The sequence below is a fragment of the Falco biarmicus genome, chromosome 9 (assembly GCF_023638135.1).
Source record: "Falco biarmicus isolate bFalBia1 chromosome 9, bFalBia1.pri, whole genome shotgun sequence".
Lineage (NCBI taxonomy): Eukaryota > Metazoa > Chordata > Aves > Falconiformes > Falconidae > Falco > Falco biarmicus.
The window spans coordinates 18796444-18813383 of NC_079296.1; the positions used below are offsets into that span (position 1 = coordinate 18796444).

The window sequence follows — 16940 nt, forward strand, 5'->3', positions numbered from 1 at the left end:
TATTTCTATGCTAATCTTTCCTTTGAGATGCTGTCATGTGTTTACTTTTAAGGATATGTAAGTCTCACTGAAAATAGTCACAATGGGTGAGCAAACATTGTTCCACCATTATAAAATAATTTTAAATAAAATCAGATCCTTCGTGCTACGTGCTAAATGAACACTTCTAAGCCCAGCTTCAGTCACCAGGTACGTAGCTGAGTCCCTCTAGTGGCATAAACATTTATTTGGCTTTAACATGTCATTAAAATTCTCTGTTACAGTCACATTATAGCAATAAATTCACAGGTAGCTTTTTTGGACACGCTAAGGGCTGTGGCAAAGTGGATCTGGGATTAGATACTGTGCAGGCTCCTGTTAATGAATGTAAATTGATTTTTAGCTGTGAGGGGCAATTATAGATGCGCTGGAAGGAGAAGGGAATTTTTAAAAGGATATTCTAGGACTAATTGCAATCAGTAAGGAACACGCAAAGAGCAACGTAATACCCAGGACAGCCAATAGGAATAAAACCTTATACACAAATCTATCATGTTCTAGTAGTGAAGGCAGTTTAAAAACACTGATCTCCACTTAGATTGTAAATGCGCATCACCCTCTTCTCACTCATGTATTCTCTCTCTCTCTCTCTCCCCCCTCCCACCCCCCCTCACATACACACACACACACAGAGCACAGGCTCCTGGATTTGTAGAAGACAGACATCCAGGGCACTTCTTGGCATCCACAGGAAAATCATATGGGATTAAAAACCCACAGCAGTAAGTACTCGCTGCATTAAATGTTTATTAAGTGGCATGCTGTCAAAACCTAGACTCAATAGTAAATACAGGAGGACTTTAATGGAAATTGGTTGTATTTGATTTTTCTTAGGAACTGCTGAAAGCTGCCGCTTGAGGATTACAACTTCACCTTTTGCTTTTATGGATGCTTGTTTACTATCCATGTGGTATCCTCTGGACAGCCAATAATCCATTCATTATCCACACTGATTGAGTGCAGGAGTAGTGCAGTGGGAACTACTTCACTCAGCTGACGGCAGACGACAAAAGGAGGGAAATGATGAATTCGGACAATTTAACCTCCCAAAGCTTCCTCTCTGCTATTCACAGCAATGCCAGCAATTTATTCTCTGGGCTCCAGTTTGTTCAGTCCTTCAAGCCACTCATCATCCCCTGCTACTCGCTAGTGGTTTTTATTGGTGTCATTGGGAATTACCTTCTCATTTATGTCATCTGCAAGACAAAAAAAATGCACAATGTCACCAACTTTCTGGTAGGCAATCTGGCTTTCTCAGACATGCTCATGTGTGCAACCTGTGTGCCTCTGACACTCGCGTATGCCTTTGAGCCCAGAGGATGGGTGTACGGCCGTTTCATGTGCTACTTTGTTTTCCTGATGCAACCTGTCACTGTGTTTGTCTCTGTCTTTACACTGACTGTCATAGCTGTGGACAGGTATTATGCCATGGTGTACCCATTCCGCAGGAGGCTCACCATCCCTATTTGTGCTTATATCCTGGCTGCTATTTGGCTGCTGAGCTGTACCTTGGCTGCCCCAGCCTTGGTCCACACTTACCATGCAGAGTTCCCAGAACTGGACTTCTCCATCTGCGAGGAGTTTTGGTTCCACATGAAAAGAGATCGCTTAGCTTATGCCTACAGCACTCTCATCATCACTTATGTACTGCCTTTGGCTGTCATCTCCCTGTCCTACCTGAGAATCTCTGTCAAGCTGAAAAACCGCGTAGTGCCAGGCAACGTCACCCAGGGCCAAGCTGAGTGGGACCGAGCAAGGAGGAGAAAGACTTTTCGCTTGCTAGTCTTGGTGGTGGCAGCCTTTGGAGTCTGTTGGCTGCCTCTGCACATCTTCAACATGATAAAGGACATAGACATCAGCCTGATTGACAAGCAGTACTTCAACTTCATCCAGCTGCTGTGCCACTGGTTTGCAATGATGTCTGCTTGTACCAATGCCTTCCTCTATGCCTGGCTCCATGACAGCTTCAGGGGGGAGCTGAAGAAAATGTTTGTCTGGAGGAAGAAGAAAATTGGACCCACTACAAACTGCATTATGGCCAGTGTGGTGCTGTAAATGAGAGCTGGTTGCAGTGCACTTCCTTCATGCAGTAACAATGTAAGTCTTTTCCACTTCTAATTACTTGTTATTCCTGACGTTTGTCCACAGGGCTCAACTACAGTGACACAAGTCCCATGCATAGCTTCCTCAGCACCTCCACCCCTACAGGGAAGGAGAGGCAGGCGTCATGCCCCAAAAACAACTTGACTTCTTTGGCTGGAGTTAGAGGCCAAGGAGATGTTAGCCTAACAAGACACCCTTATGTAAGCTACAGGGATCGTTCCTATCTGTTTTGGATATTGCTGGCAGTATACAGACATGAATATGAGACCTAAACACCTCAATGAGGAAGTGTTTTGGATCGGGTAAAAATTATATCTGCATATCTACCTAGAGTCCAGTCCTTAGCACAGGATCTAAGGTAGAGGACTAACAATATTCCTGAGTCCTCTTGCATTACAGCCATGCTGAAAATAGCCTGTGTCTCTCTGAAATGCCCTTCCTGAGCTGCTGTCTCAGCTGTGGGCTGCAAACCAGGTTGGTGGGAGCGGCCCCCAGGCTCCCTCTGGCAGCAGCGACATGCAGATGTGTCCCCACTCCTGAGTGTGCAAGTGATGTGCGCAGTGATGGCAGCAGCAAACTTGCCCTCCCTCCAAGCGCCTCTGTACAACACGACCGGCTGGCTTGCGTGCCTGTGGCCCTTGGTGGGGCGTGCTGTGTCTGCTGGCACGGTTTCCTCCCTCGCTGTCATCTTCTCCTTGCCACTGGCCGGGCAGATGGGGCGGCAAGGCTGCTCACCTGCTGGCCATGGCCAGCTGCACAGGGCGGGCAGCTGTGCCCTGTGCTTTCTGAGCCCAGCATCATCACGCAACCCCAAACCTCCTGTGTCTCGCGAATCTGCTGCAGAGCATGTAGCAAGGTGAGATGCAGTATTGGGAGAGGGGAAATAAAACCGGAGTGATGTGATTTCTGTGAGGTGCAACAGCCTGTTTGGTGGATTTGCTGATTAACAGAGCTATAGAAGGAGTTGATGGGAAGAGGCAGGGGGGAGTCTTTACTGAAAGTGAGAAGCACAGATTTAGATAGTAAGTGTCACCATCAAGGATGGACAGACCAGAAACATAATGTGTGGTCGAGAATCATACAAATAAAGGAGCATTAAGACATACCCTCACTTTACCGACATTGAATTGCGTTCCTGCCATTGTCTCGTGTAACCCCAGTTTGCTGACCCTACTGCAAGTCAGCTGTGCTCCCAGCCAGAGGAGCGGACGCCGTCACTGCCTTGTCGGTGCTGAGATGCTTTCCATTCACCTCCTGAGGAACAGATTTTGACATCTGGCAATGCTGCCATCAGCTTTGATCCCCAGAGACAGCCAGAGACTTTGGTATTGTCTTCAGGAGCACTTCTGGAGGTGTCTGTTAAGATACAGAGGGTGGAAGGGGCTGGTGACATTGAGCTGTGCATGAGCATTGCACATTGTTACCAGTCAAAGAAAGACCTGACAAATGGAGCAGAGTGGCAAGTGCTCTCTCAAAAGAGAGTCTTTTGGGAAGAAACAATTTCCTTTGACATTCACCTTTCAATCAGACGAGGGACTTAGAAGCTATAATCAACCTAATGGTTTCTAGTTGCCTCCTCCCTGACCTGAAAATACCTAAGATAATAGGTAAGTGTACAGGACAAAGTTCTGAAAGCAGGCATTGTTTCTGGAGAGGTTTCTTCCAGCTGGCTCAGCCAGAATCTGGGATGGATGGGGAGCTGCCTGATGCTGAGCTGAGATCAGCCGGAGCAGCAGTGCAATCCAGGGGCAGTTTTGGTCGTGACTAGCAAGGGCACCTATTCAACTGCAACTGCACATGACCCAAAACATATACTCTGTGAGGCGTCGAAATAGACGAGAAGGAAGAATGAAGCAAGAGAGGATGGTTTCTCTAGTTTGTGAATTTGCTCCTACTGTGAAACTGATTATCATTTGCTCATCAGCATTCAGTAAGCTTAATGTGGTTTAAAAAGTACACAGATGCATATGCACCCACTGGGAGAAGCATTGGAAAAATATTTGAAATGCCTTTTCACAAATTTCCTTAGAAATTCAAGCTGTTCTGCTGTTAGTAATGAGGAACGGGATATTAGAAGCTGATTACAGGCACAGAATCAAGGAGGTCCTTTTAAAGTGGGCATTACTTGCGTTCACTCTGTGATTAAGTGTATCTGCCTTGCTTGCATTGATTTAAAGATTTGAATGACCTATTAAAGCATGTTTTGCTTTTGCTGAATTTTAGGAAACTGATTTTCCTTCAAGCTCAATATAACAATTTACTGCAATAACTAGTGATTTTGAAAAGGCAAAACCCACCCCTTCCAATCAAACTAACCAAATTTTCTAATGCTTTCAGCTTTTGTTTCAGGGCTCTTTTGAGGGGAATGGAGAGTAGGACAGCAAGAGAGCACTGAAACTACACTGCAAAAAGCAGCTTTAAATAACAAAATCCTGATTTTGAGAGATTTTTCTTCTATGGAATTATGTTACTTCCAGCTGTTAATGTGCCGGTTTGTAAAGGTTAATTAGCACTGAGATGGCCCGTAATGTGTACAACCTCATGCACTAAATACAGACGGCATTGTAATCCACAGTGATCCAAAGCCCAGTGGAGTACTGGGAAGACTCTTGTCAACCACAGCAAGCCTGGGATCATTCCTACTTACACATCATGTTTTTATTCTCATTTGCCAGCAATGCAGTTTGGCTTATTAATGTTCCTTTGAATGTTAGTGACTGCAGAGGACTGCTGCAGAGGGCTGCACGAAGCAAACAAGGGAGTTCTCTATTTTTTTCTTTTTTTTTCCTTGAGACAGAAATGAAGGGCTGCTCAGTGCATATATTGTTCCCACAGTGACAGACGCACTCGGGAACATCTCACCGGCGGCTGCAGCCTCTGGAGCTGCCATTCCAGCTGTGCCCAGGTCTGTCATCTCAAGGTGGTCCTCAGGAGTGCCCAGCACAGTGGCCATCCTTGTTTAAGTGCTGGTTTAGCTTGTACTTGCCTTGAATCTGTCAGGCCTTGTATCTGCAGCAGAAAACTCTGCGTCTGCCCCTTGCTTCAGGCCCTTCTCAGGACTTGGTTTTGCAGGTGCACCCTGAAATGCTCCATGTTCCCCAGCTGTGGGCTCCTGAAGCTTCTCCCCTCTCCTCAGCAGCCCCCTTGGTCCACCTCAGTGGTCTTGTAAGGCTATTTTTCCAGGCTTTCCCTGGACAGTGCCCAAAGGAGGTCTGGTCCCAAGCAGGAGGGCTGGGGGTCCTGTGGACTGGGGGGGATTGAGGCACAGCCGTGTTCACTCAGCCCCACCTCTGAATCAAGCCCCAGGAATCTCTGCTCAACATAATTACTGTTTTCTCTGATAGCCAGAGTAATAAACAATAATAAGATTTAGAGGCGCATTGGTGTGTTTCTTTAATCCAGTTATGCAAATAATTATATTAAAAGCCGTCATGTGAAATGTGTTTGCTAATCTCCACTCCTTTCCAGGGAGCTGCTGTGGTTCTCTGAGGGATCAGGGCTCATCACTCCCCTATTTTTGGTGGTATAATTTTTAATTATAATTTAAGAAATCATTGCATGCTTTGATTTTATAAAATAGCCTGGTTTGAAACTTGGTGAACCTATTAACTTTCCCTGTAAGGGTTTGAGTTGTTTCTTGCTTACACTCACATCCAAGGACTCACATGCTGCAGGGCAGCTGTTCTGCAGGGATGGAGCTGGGCTTGTGTCTGAGCTGAGGTGTGGCAGAATGCTGTATGCTCCTCATCTGCTGGGATTTCATTCTAGTTGTTTACATGTACTGAAAGACTTTTAGTGGGTAGAGACCCATGCGCTCTGCATTTTACAGCAGCAAATACATGTTATTTATGATGGCTCCTTGGGCTGTTCCTAAATGAAGGTCTCCATTAAACGCTCTGAGATGTACTACGGAGTTTGTACAGATGCTCTGTGCTGGTGGTTGCAGGCAGATATCAAATGCCTTAGCCAGCAGGCGGGTGATCAGAGCATGACTAGTCTTGGGCTTAGGAAATAGAGGGCCCACTTAGGACCACACTTAAATTTGTAAAAAAACTGTAAAAATCATCTGGGAGATTTCACAGGGGTCAAACCTCTACAGCTCAGCAGGCTCTGCATATCTTAAATGTGGAGATTAATAGAGATATGGAAGGATTTCATGGGGAGAAGCAGGGGGGAGTCTTTGCTGAAAGTGAAAAGCACAGATTTAGACAGTAGGAATGACAGCATCACAATTTGAAGCTAGCTGTTCTGCATAGTTGGAAGGACTCACAGAGCATCGTTCTAGCAAATACACTCTATTTCCAATGTTTATAGATGCAGAAATGCTTGATCAAACATAAGCTACTCCCCATGGTCAAATGTGGGATTGGTATTAAAAGGTGACGTACTTGTGGAACATATAAAAAACTAAATCAGTATTTGATCAGGAATTAAAAAACAGATTAGATAGCAAAAAAAGGCCACTAAATCTGAAATCAGACAGCCAAAGAAGAACAACAGTTAATATAACCTCAGTTAAGGTCAGGTAGAGTTGGTCTCTCCCTGACCTTGAAAATGGCAGCTCAGTGCAGTCAGCAAAGACTAACTTGTTTGTGCAATGCATTGCTTTAAATAAATTTTCCTTATGCTTGGATGAAGAAAACTGTGAGAGCTGTATCATATTTGAGGAATGACAGTTTATCTGGGAAGGGCAAGAGCAGAACCTGCCAGAAGGCCATTGCTCATAGGAGCATGTTGAGTGCTTCCCAGCTGATAGATAGACTGGGAGAAGATGGTATTTTTCATGCCAGCTGAACAACAGATGCTCTGCACCGTTTTAATTGAGCAAATTTTCTTTGTTGAGGTGTCAATGGTGAGTTATAATTAGATGTCTAAGATTATACAGGGTACAGATATAAGCTGAAAATGGTGCACCTGCAGCTAGGGAAAAAAAAAAAAGTCAGATTTGACAGAACTGTACATCCATCAATCTGCCCACCAGACGAGAAGAGGGCAGAGAGAGAAACAGCATGCTGTTGGTAAAGTCACTGCTGTCTTTGTCACTTCTGCATGAAAAAATATAAATACAAATGTTTACCTCCAGCCCTCCACTCTGACTGCCCACTAGCTTTGTATTTTTTTCAGAAAAAAGTAGTTGCATTCCTCCTCCTTCTCCTGGGAAAAAGGTTGCTCAAGGGTCAAAGCAAATATTCCTGTCTCACAGAAAGCACACAGAAGTCAGGGAGGCTTTCTAAAATGGAGATCACTCTCTTCTCTCTTAAACTTCTTTCTGCAAGCAGTAGTAGCCCATTGTGCCTGACACACAGACTCTGCGCCTAACCCTTTGCTGTGTGTGTCTGCAGCTGGCAGGAGTAAACCTGGGCTGCTTCCCACTTGAAGCAGTGGCTTTTGTGGTTACATCCAGTAAAACCTCCTCCCCATACTTAGTGACTTCATTCTGGGTCAAAACCATCACGAACTCTGGCTCCTTTGTACCTGATTTCCCTCCACATCAACAAAAGTTTGCTTTACTGAAAGTCCCAGAGAACAACTGCAGATGCATCGAATGTACCCTGCCCATGTTAATGAGACCTTGCCTTTAGAATTCGTTATCATACTCCCTGTTTCAAGAGCAGGTTTCTAAGTACATTCCTACCATGTACTGATATAACCAGATGGAACAGGCTTCTCCCAGGTTGATTTCAACCAAATTTTGTATATGTTTCTCTGCTCCCTGCCCTCCCAACCCTCCCCCAGAGTCTTGAAACCATTGATCAACAAGTCAGTAGAAGCAGGAGCCTCAAGGATGTTGAAATCCTAGTGGCTATCTGAAATAAGGAAAAATACTAGCATTTTCTTGGTGCTCCCCAGGGAAGGAAAAGACATCAAAGTGTTCACTCCTTTAGGGACCCAGCTAGGGTTACACTGGGGACGGTGTAAATGGTTCAGAACTAGTTATGAGATGGCGAGGCTGCCTCCTGGAGTTAACGGCATGAAGCTCAAATATACCTCACTGGGAGTGAAATGTATTTGATAAAAAATTTTAGATCCCTATGGAATCTAATATCTACCCTCTTTGCCAAGAAGCTCATAGGACTGACTTTCTTGCCTGTTGTTGCTTACTTTTCCTTTCTACAGCCTGCTTTGTTGACCTAAGTTAATGAAGCTAGTAATTAATATAAATAATAAAACACACACTCAGGAGCTCCCTGCTTTGTGTCTCCAGGTCACTGGAAATCAATTTGGGATCACTGTTATCTATTTGCAGCTGACTGGGTTCTCCATTCCTTGCATCTTGTTTATGTTAATTATCAGTATTACATTGTAATTTCCTTGTGTTTTTTTTTTTTCTCTCTGCAGGGAACATACAAAAGGAGATGATGGCTTTAATTCCTACATCTACATTTCCTACAATTTCTGCATTTCCGTTAGGCACTGGAGATGTTTCATCAGCAGCTAGCAGGACCGCAAAGAGAAGCTTGCTGCTTTCCAGCACAGCAATCAGATCTGCCTCTCCTGCTGAGCACAGTTCTTGGTTTCCAGATAAAACGCTGGAAAGGCAGCCTGTGGCTCACAGCAGCAGTAGGGGCTTTAGTGCTGTGGTCTGTGAGAGCCTGGTGATGTGTGTGGTGCAGAGGATCGCTCTTAGGAAGCTCAGGATCCCCCCAGCAACATCACCAACTAAGTGATGTGCTCGGCTGGAGGCAGCTGGTGCTCCCTGTGAGGCTGGGCAGCACGCGGTGTGGTTGCTCTGTCTGTGGTGTCTCAGCCACAGGGAGTTGTGTTCTGTTACCCCATCACACCCACAACAAGTCAGGCTGATGCTCTGGTGAGAATGTGACAGCCAAACAATGCGGTAACTGTGACACACCATCACAGGTTGCCATCAGTCACAGCTCAGGTTTGTGTGACCAGCTGTGTTTGGGAGTGGGGAGGCGAAGCAATGGACTGTACTGTAAAACATACCTGTCTTGGGCTCCTGGATGCAAGAAAGAAAGAAAAAAAAAAAAAAAAGAAAAGCATAATTTTGGACATCAAGACAACAATAACCATCCAAAGGCTAAATCTGTAATAACCCAGAGGCTGTTTCTGTACAAACGCAGGGGTAACTCAAGCCTTCTGAGTCTGGTCCCTCACTTGCAGCGTGCTGCTTCAGTGTATTTGCTTTATTGCATCTTTCTTCCCACCCCGCAGCCATATGTATGCGTGAACCATCAGTGTGTGGTCCAGGGACAGATGAGTTGAGGGTGGATGCACCTGTGAAAGATTTTTTTATAAGAGTAATTGAAAGTTTGGGGATGGGGTTCTGAGGCAAGTGTTCAACCAACCCACTCCTCAGCAACTGGGTGCAACTCTGGAGGAAGTGAGATGAAAATAATCCCAGTATCATGTGCAAGAGGCAGCTACGAGCTACATCACCTATTAGAAATTACTTTCTAAGTCACTATAATACAAAGTGGAATCATTAAGAAAATAAGACCTTCAACACTCTGCTTCGGAGTGATTTCCCCTCAATTATTGGATCCTTTTAAAATTCAACATCTGTTGTTAATATGCATAACTTAAAAAAATTAAAAACAAATTTGAAACCATCTGAAGCACTAGACACAGCATATGGCAGACCTGTTTAACCTTAACAAGTCAATAGTATTATCATTGTGAATCACTTCTTCATTAAAACATGTATTCCTGTCTGTTGTATAAAATGTTTCTTTGTTAAAGCCTTTTGGACCACCCATGCAATTGTCAGTTATCACAGCTAATTCTAAATTGTTTTGATAGCACTTCTTCTTGGAAAATTGCCACAGACTGAGGATAGACAAAATGTAAATCATCACTGGTCAAAGTTCCAACATCACCAACAAAGTTCAGGGAAGCTTTTGAAGACCTATGTTTTGCCATAGTTACAAAAAGATGGGTTTCTTCATTTCTAAGGCATTGTGGAAAGCACTGTTCCAAACACTTCTCACCCCAAAAAGTTGTATACAGGGTCTGACAAGATCTGCATATTTTTGTAGTTCATAACATTCTTCCTTTGGTGCTAAATGAGGAAATATGTTTTCCCATGCAATAGTTCAAAATGGCACTCACCCACCTGTAAATGCTGCTTACTAGGGATAGGGTGAAGGCGTAAAAGACAGGTTGAAATTAAGAACTGGGAATTAAACCCCAGACTGCTTAGACCCTGAAGTCATTAAATTATTGGATAAAGGCAACTGTGCATTGAAAAGTTGTCTTTCAATCATTTACTGAGAAGATTTACCTCCTTCCCCCATGTATTTCAAGAAAAGGTACTTGATTTTCAGCCTACTAATTTTCATGCAGCGACATCTCCCTTCAGCCCAGTATGAGGCACCCAGTCTCAGAGATGCAGGGTTTAAAATCACATTGTCGCTTTGCATCCTCAGTGGTGGCTGTCAGCTAGTTTAGCTCAGACAGCAGCTTGTTCTGCACACTAGCAGTCAATATTTTGGGTAAAACCTTCTCCCAGTGCACTGTACGAACAATCTGCTTGGGATGCTGTCAGTGCCTCTATGTATTCACCCAGTCTTACAAAGCTTAAATTTGATTTGTGGGTTTGGTCCAGTACTGCTTTTCAAGGACTTAAATAGAAGTGGTAAAGTAACCAGCAGCCCTAGGCCAAATGTTTTCTATACATACGAAATTTATTATCAAGCAAAACCCAAACAAACAATCCCCAAACCCCAACATGTTAAAGGAATGGATTAACATAAAAAATTTAAATTGTTCTTAAAATGCCTTGATCCCTGGGGATCAGGTCACTTTTCAGAGGGGTAGAAGATGTTTAAATGTTTGCCTACCATTGAAGAAGGTATGTGCAAGTGAAATATTTGGTAGCTTTCTAAACCATTATGGGTTTGCTGAATGACCAGAAAAGCACAGAAGATGCGAGGGCAAGAGGAAAATGCACATTATTTTTAGTGCTAAAACGAATTAGCTGGACAAGCTGAATCTGCACTACATTGTTCAACAAACAGCCTAATTTACAGTGCTAGCTCTGCTGAAAATAGAGATAATTAGGCAAACACTTTTACTTCCAGTTCTAACATGAGGTATTTGAAAACAAGGGTGGAAGGTGGGTTGGGAGAAGGCCAGACTGGTACAGGAATAGTCTTTTTTGACAGCAGTGAATAAAACCTAAATGGAGAATAATGTCAGTACAGCTTTCTAATTCTGAATCTATTCACATTCAAATATTGAGACTGGAGGAGGTGGATAAAGGTGGTGTAGAGCTACATTAAGTTTTGAAATTTACCTATTTAAAACAGTTGCAAAAATAGCAAGCCCTACAGATTAAATTGCAGATGTTTGAAACATGGATCTGCAGTCTGATTTCATCTTTTATTGCAGAAAGTCAAAGTTCTTTGAGGCAGAGTTTTGAGCAGAGATGACCGTGTCCCTATCATCTCTTCTTAGATGGAGTCCAGAGACTTAACCAAGCTGCTCTGATTTTCTGCTGTAGATAATGGTTCCAAAACCAGCTTGAGGTGTCTCTCCAAAAGATTTTAATTTAACATTCACAGCACAACCAGAGGATTGAAAATAAGAAATCATGTAAGTAGAAACTCTTGCTAATGCCCCATTTAGGGCAACTAAACACTTTTAAAACCAAAAGAAATGACAGAGGACTGTTGGAAGCTTTGATGTACTCTGTTCAACCTTTGCATAGCTAGCGGTATTTTCTATGAAACTACAACTCTTGTGACCTGGAATTTATGCCTTCTGCATTTGGTCTAGGCAGCCCCAGAGCACTGATGTTTCCAGGGAGAGCAATTCTCTTTTAGAAAATATTCTATCCTTGTGAGCTGGATACTGCCACTTGTAATCCCTATGACATGTTTCATTAACTGCTGAAACACAGGGAAGACATTACTTACAGCAAAATATGGCAGAGTTTAGCTATGCAGAGGTATGCTAATTTCTTTTATTAATGGCTAAGAATCCAACAGACACCTATTATTCAGTGAATCTCAACCCTGCCTGTGTATTTCCCAATAAGTGCTAATTAGCCATTTGAGAATCCACCAGAGAGCAATAGTTTCATTTAGTTCAGAATAAGCAGCAGTGTGGTTCAGCTGTCACAGAAAGCTGCGTCACCTCTGAAAAGCAGAGAGAAGCCTAAAAGGAACCATAATGCCTCTAGGACTCAGAGAACTTAAGCACTGTGATATGCCTCCTTTTAGATACCTCCTCTTTCTTCTGAAGTATATTGGAACAAACTGTCTGATTACACGGACCACCACCAACTGCAGCCCTGCTGAGGGCTGCTCTCAGGAACCCCAGAAGCTTGGTTCCACCTCCATCCCTATCAGCAGTAGTCTTGATTTCAGATCAGGTGAACAGGAATTTTACAAGGGGTCCCTACCTTTCCTTTCTTCTGCTCTGTACTGGTAAAGGAAAATAGTATACAGGTGAACTTCCAACCTGTTAGTTTCCTGGTTTATAATATTCCTGAGTTGCTTTCTTTTTTTTTTTCCTTTCTTTTTTTCTGCAAAAGATCAGAAGCCCTCATGATGCAGCAATACCTGCCTCCATGCACAATGTTTAGCTTCCAACAACTAGAAGTGCCCAAGATCTGAAATACCTCCTCCTAACAGCTACAGCAGGTGTAAGATTGGAGTCCATGAAACCAAGCATAAGTACACATAATTATTATCCTAATCCAGAACTGAAACAAAACTCTAAATCAGCTAGTCAGTCTATCAAGCAGCATCCCTTCACAAGAGATTGATATCAGCTTCCCTTTGACCTTCAGCATGAATTTGCTTAATAAAATGGCTAGATCTTTACTCACCAAAGCACCTTTGTAAGTCATTGTTTCCCTGGAAGCTGCTGGTCAGCTGTATTCTCACTAAATCTTTCCACGTTAGAAAAGCAAATGCTGTTTTCCCTATCCCCCAGCAAATCTTACAGCCTATTTCCTATGAGAACTCACCCTTTTGATGAACGAGGTGTCCTCCCACCACCACCTGTTGGTCCTCCAGCACCTGCTCCAGCCCAGCAGGCACAGCCTTTAAGTAGGGCACACAGAGACCCTGTGTAAAGCATGGGTAGTGTTGCTGTGGGCTGGGTTGGGTGGCAGTGCTTTATAGGTAGTTCTACCTTACTCAACAGGTTTTACAAGGCTGCATTATTTGTAGATACTATTACATGAAGTCAGATAGAACCCACATATGCAAGAGCATGATTAGAATAGCTATCTGATACTAATACTGAAGACTATCAAACCAGGAAAAAAATATCTTCCTAATCTGTTAAGAAAATAAATACTGTTATGAAAATAAATACTAAAAGAATGAATGAAAATTTATTAAAAAGATTGGGGAGGGCATGAAGGAATTGAGCTTCCACTTAATCTTAGACCTCCCATTTCTACCAGAGTACTAAAATGCTGTCCCTAGGTTGTTTCTGGCTAAGAAACTTTACCTTGTAATTTTAATTGCTGTCTGTTTTTACAGGAGATGCTGTTACAGGCCTATCTATCAGCGCCTGCTCATCCTGGGGCTGTCTGAAGGAAGGGGGAGGATGGACCAGTACAATCAGTACAAAGCTAGACTCATCCTGCTTAAAACTGTCTTTTGCTTTACAATATGTGCCAGCCATAAGCAAGAGCTCAGTTTAACACCAGCGCTAACACTAGGTGCTAGCTTCCTTTTTAGCCAGGACACTAAATATAAGACCAATGATCTCTTGGTGGCAAGCAACAGTAGGACATAGCTGGTGAGCAGCAAAACCCCAGTGACGGGTGGGTACCAGCTTGCTCTATAGGCACTCTCTGCCCTGCAGTGCTGCTGTGCATTCACTGATCACCTACACAGGTTTTTCTGTCCTGCCAGGAGGCTCTGATGTGTGTCTGTACAGCTATTCTCGCTATTTGGGGAACTGAAAATCTAGCTGGCTCAATCAAACATCAAGCACCCTGTTGTGCTGGTTGCTGGAGCCTGCTGGCCTAGGTCTGAGCTGCATCCTCCGGGGTGCCTTTTTGCCCAAGAACAGTGTGAGCTGCTTCACCTGCTCGCTGCAGCCAGCAAGGGCTGAGCCGCTGTTGGTGGAGACCAGCCATACTCCGAGGGAACCTGCTACCACCGTATGTGCCATCTCTTTTCCCAGCATCATCACACGTCTGATACCATGTGAGACCAGTTATCCCAGACAGATACTTGGCCTTTTGTGGTCTCAGCGTGGCACACTAGAGAAGGTCTCTAGGAAGGAGGAGAAATGATTGTCTCAGTCAGGGTTGTTGAGACAATAATTACTTACAAAGATACAAGAAGATTTGTAAAAAGATGGTCTGTTTTTACAGACCACCCCTGCAAACGCAGACTGTTACAGTGCTGACTTCCAGGTGCTAGCCTGGCACTGGTGCACCACGTATATTCATAGGGATGTCTTACTCTGGAGTACTGGGCTGGGGCATGAGCCTTTTCACGGATGTCAGGTTTCATCCTCACAGTTTTATTCCATTTACATTCCAAATGGGTCTCTTGCTCCTAGTGACAGATCTCATCCATTTCCCCTTCCACTAGCCACTTAAACCAGCCAATTTGAAGATCACCTTAACTTCAGACTATGTAGTGTGTCTTCTGTTTGCAAATCTTTTCAACCTGTGTGGAAAGCTGCAGGATAACAGGCTTCTGATGCTGCATGAGCTGGCATGCAGCCTCCCATCCATATGCCTGTGAACTGCCTGAGCAAGAAGACAAATCAATACTAATTAATGGTCCCCTAGAAAGTAAATGATTGTTCACAGTGTGCAATGTAGCAAGGAATCCTGTAGGCTATTTTTGCCTTTGATTTATCACACCATATAAACAAGGGTTTATACACGTAGCCTGGAGCCTAGAATCTATTGCTTTGAAAGGTCAGAGCTTCTGCTGAGATAAAAGGAGCCTACAAATCTGGAAGAAGAGCTGAGTTTTTTTACTTCCATGGATGCAGCAGATAAGAGTGGCCATTTCATCTGTCTGGTTGCTCCTGAGGACTGGAACCTACACAAAAATATTCAAGAGCACAAGTATTTTGTGGAGTACCTAGACTGAGCTCCCATTTCCTGCAGGATGGATGCTTTTCTGATATTTGGCCTTCCTCCCCAGCAGACAGAGCTAGAACAATATAGCTAGAATACAAGAAAATTATGTTAAAAATCAGAAATGTTGGCTAGCGAAGGCTGCCTCTCACAAGCTAAGGCAGAAAGTTCTGATTTCTTGTGCCTCTGCTGTAAGGTTTATGAAAGTGCTGAATCAATTGGTACTGCACGGGCTTCATGTGCAGCTCAGAGGGAAGGTTCAATTGCAGCCAGTTGTAGAAAAAGGATCTGTAAAATGCATCAGGCCTTTTAATTACAGATGGTCACTTAGCAATTTCAGCTTTTGGGAAATGAGTTAGTACCATTAACAGAGACAGGTTCTTCCTTTATTGCAGTCCCTTCCAGCAAGGTTTGCTCTCACAGAACATGAGCAATTTAGTTTAATTGCTCTGTGAGAGTACATGATGTTAGGAAATGGATCATCGTGCACTGGCTCAAACCTGTTTGAATGTTGTGCTGCATGAATGTAAGTTCATTATAAGCATACATCATGAGTTTTGCTCAGGAAACAGTGTCCTGGGTTGCATTGATGATTACCTTCATTTTGCAACACTATAGGAAAACATTGGCTCATGTTATGCTCATGATTTCCTATAATCTTGGATCCCTGGAGTTTCTTATTAAGTATTCACTTAAGAGTGCAGTGAATCACTCTTGGCAACTGCACATCCTTCGGCTGTGTAGAGCAGCAGAAACCTGTAAGGTTTCATCCAGTGTTTTTATATAATTTCTCCAGCTTGCCTAGCTGACTAGTTTCTAGTCCTGTCTTTAACATACTTGTACCTCCTCCTACCTCAGTGTTTTCTAGAGCTTTAACAGTAAAGCTCTCTCTTGCATCTACCAGGTAATTAACATAAACATTTTGAACACAGCCAACTTTATGACGGTTGTCTGAGGAGCATGTTAATTGATTCTTGTATTTTGACCATGAGCACTGAAAACTCCTACATATTCAATAGTTCAGCGTGTTTATTCAGCCTGTTTGGGCTGTGCCATATCAGACTTTCATGGAGAACATACTTTTCTACCTTTTGAGTGAGAAGATCTTTAGAGATGGTATCAAAGCCCATTCTGAGATTTTAGATGGTGTTTATTGTTTTCTCTCTATCCAGACCTGCAACCTATGCATAAAAGGAGACGAGTTTGCTCTGAGAGGATTTTCAGTTGACAAATCCATTTTGATTATTGCTCATTTCTTTGTTTTCTTTCATGTGCTCACAAAGATTTTGTGCTTTCCAAGGTTTTTCTGACATTTGAAGGTAAGCTGATAGACAAATCCCCAATTAGTCTTTTCCTTCCATTCTTAGAAACTGAATATATTTGCCCTTTTCCAGCCTTCTGATGCTTATTTGCACTGCCTGACTTCCCTAAGGTAACCCCAAGTGGTTCTGATATTAGCTCTGCCATACTCTTTTGCAGTATCCTGGGATAAAAACCATCAGGCTCAGGCAGGATGAAAACTTTGGAGTTCTCTAAGTGTGCTGATGCATCTTTGTGCATTTCCCTAGAGAGATCCTGCTGCTCTGCTGCTGCTGCTTGCATTAGCCAGTCTTTGCACTTGATCTTTCCTCTCTGAAATGCAAAACAAGACACAGAGAACTTTGGCCTTCTTGGCTTTTTGTGCTGATGACTTCACTTTTTCATTTGCTAGTGAATCAATGATTTGCTTGTTCTCTTTCTGTCTCAATGTATATTCAGAGTTGTTTCTTGC

The 16940-nt window shown here is 43.4% G+C and overlaps 1 protein-coding gene across 1 annotated transcript; it reads left to right on the forward strand.

Moving 5' to 3' along the window:
- Window positions 1-669: 669 nt before the first annotated feature.
- On the forward strand, window positions 670-9309 carry PRLHR (prolactin releasing hormone receptor). The gene is made up of 3 exons (XM_056352113.1): window positions 670-761; window positions 874-2136; window positions 8482-9309. Exon 2 carries the CDS (start codon window positions 1060-1062, stop codon window positions 2092-2094), a length of 1035 nt encoding a protein of 344 aa, XP_056208088.1. The 5' UTR covers window positions 670-761; window positions 874-1059; the 3' UTR covers window positions 2095-2136; window positions 8482-9309.
- The last annotated feature ends 7631 nt before the right edge of the window (window positions 9310-16940 follow it).

Coding starts and splice junctions, on each gene's coding strand:
- PRLHR (XM_056352113.1), top strand. CDS start 1,060: ATGATGAATTCGGACAATTTAACCTCCCAAAGCTTCCTCTCTGCTATT.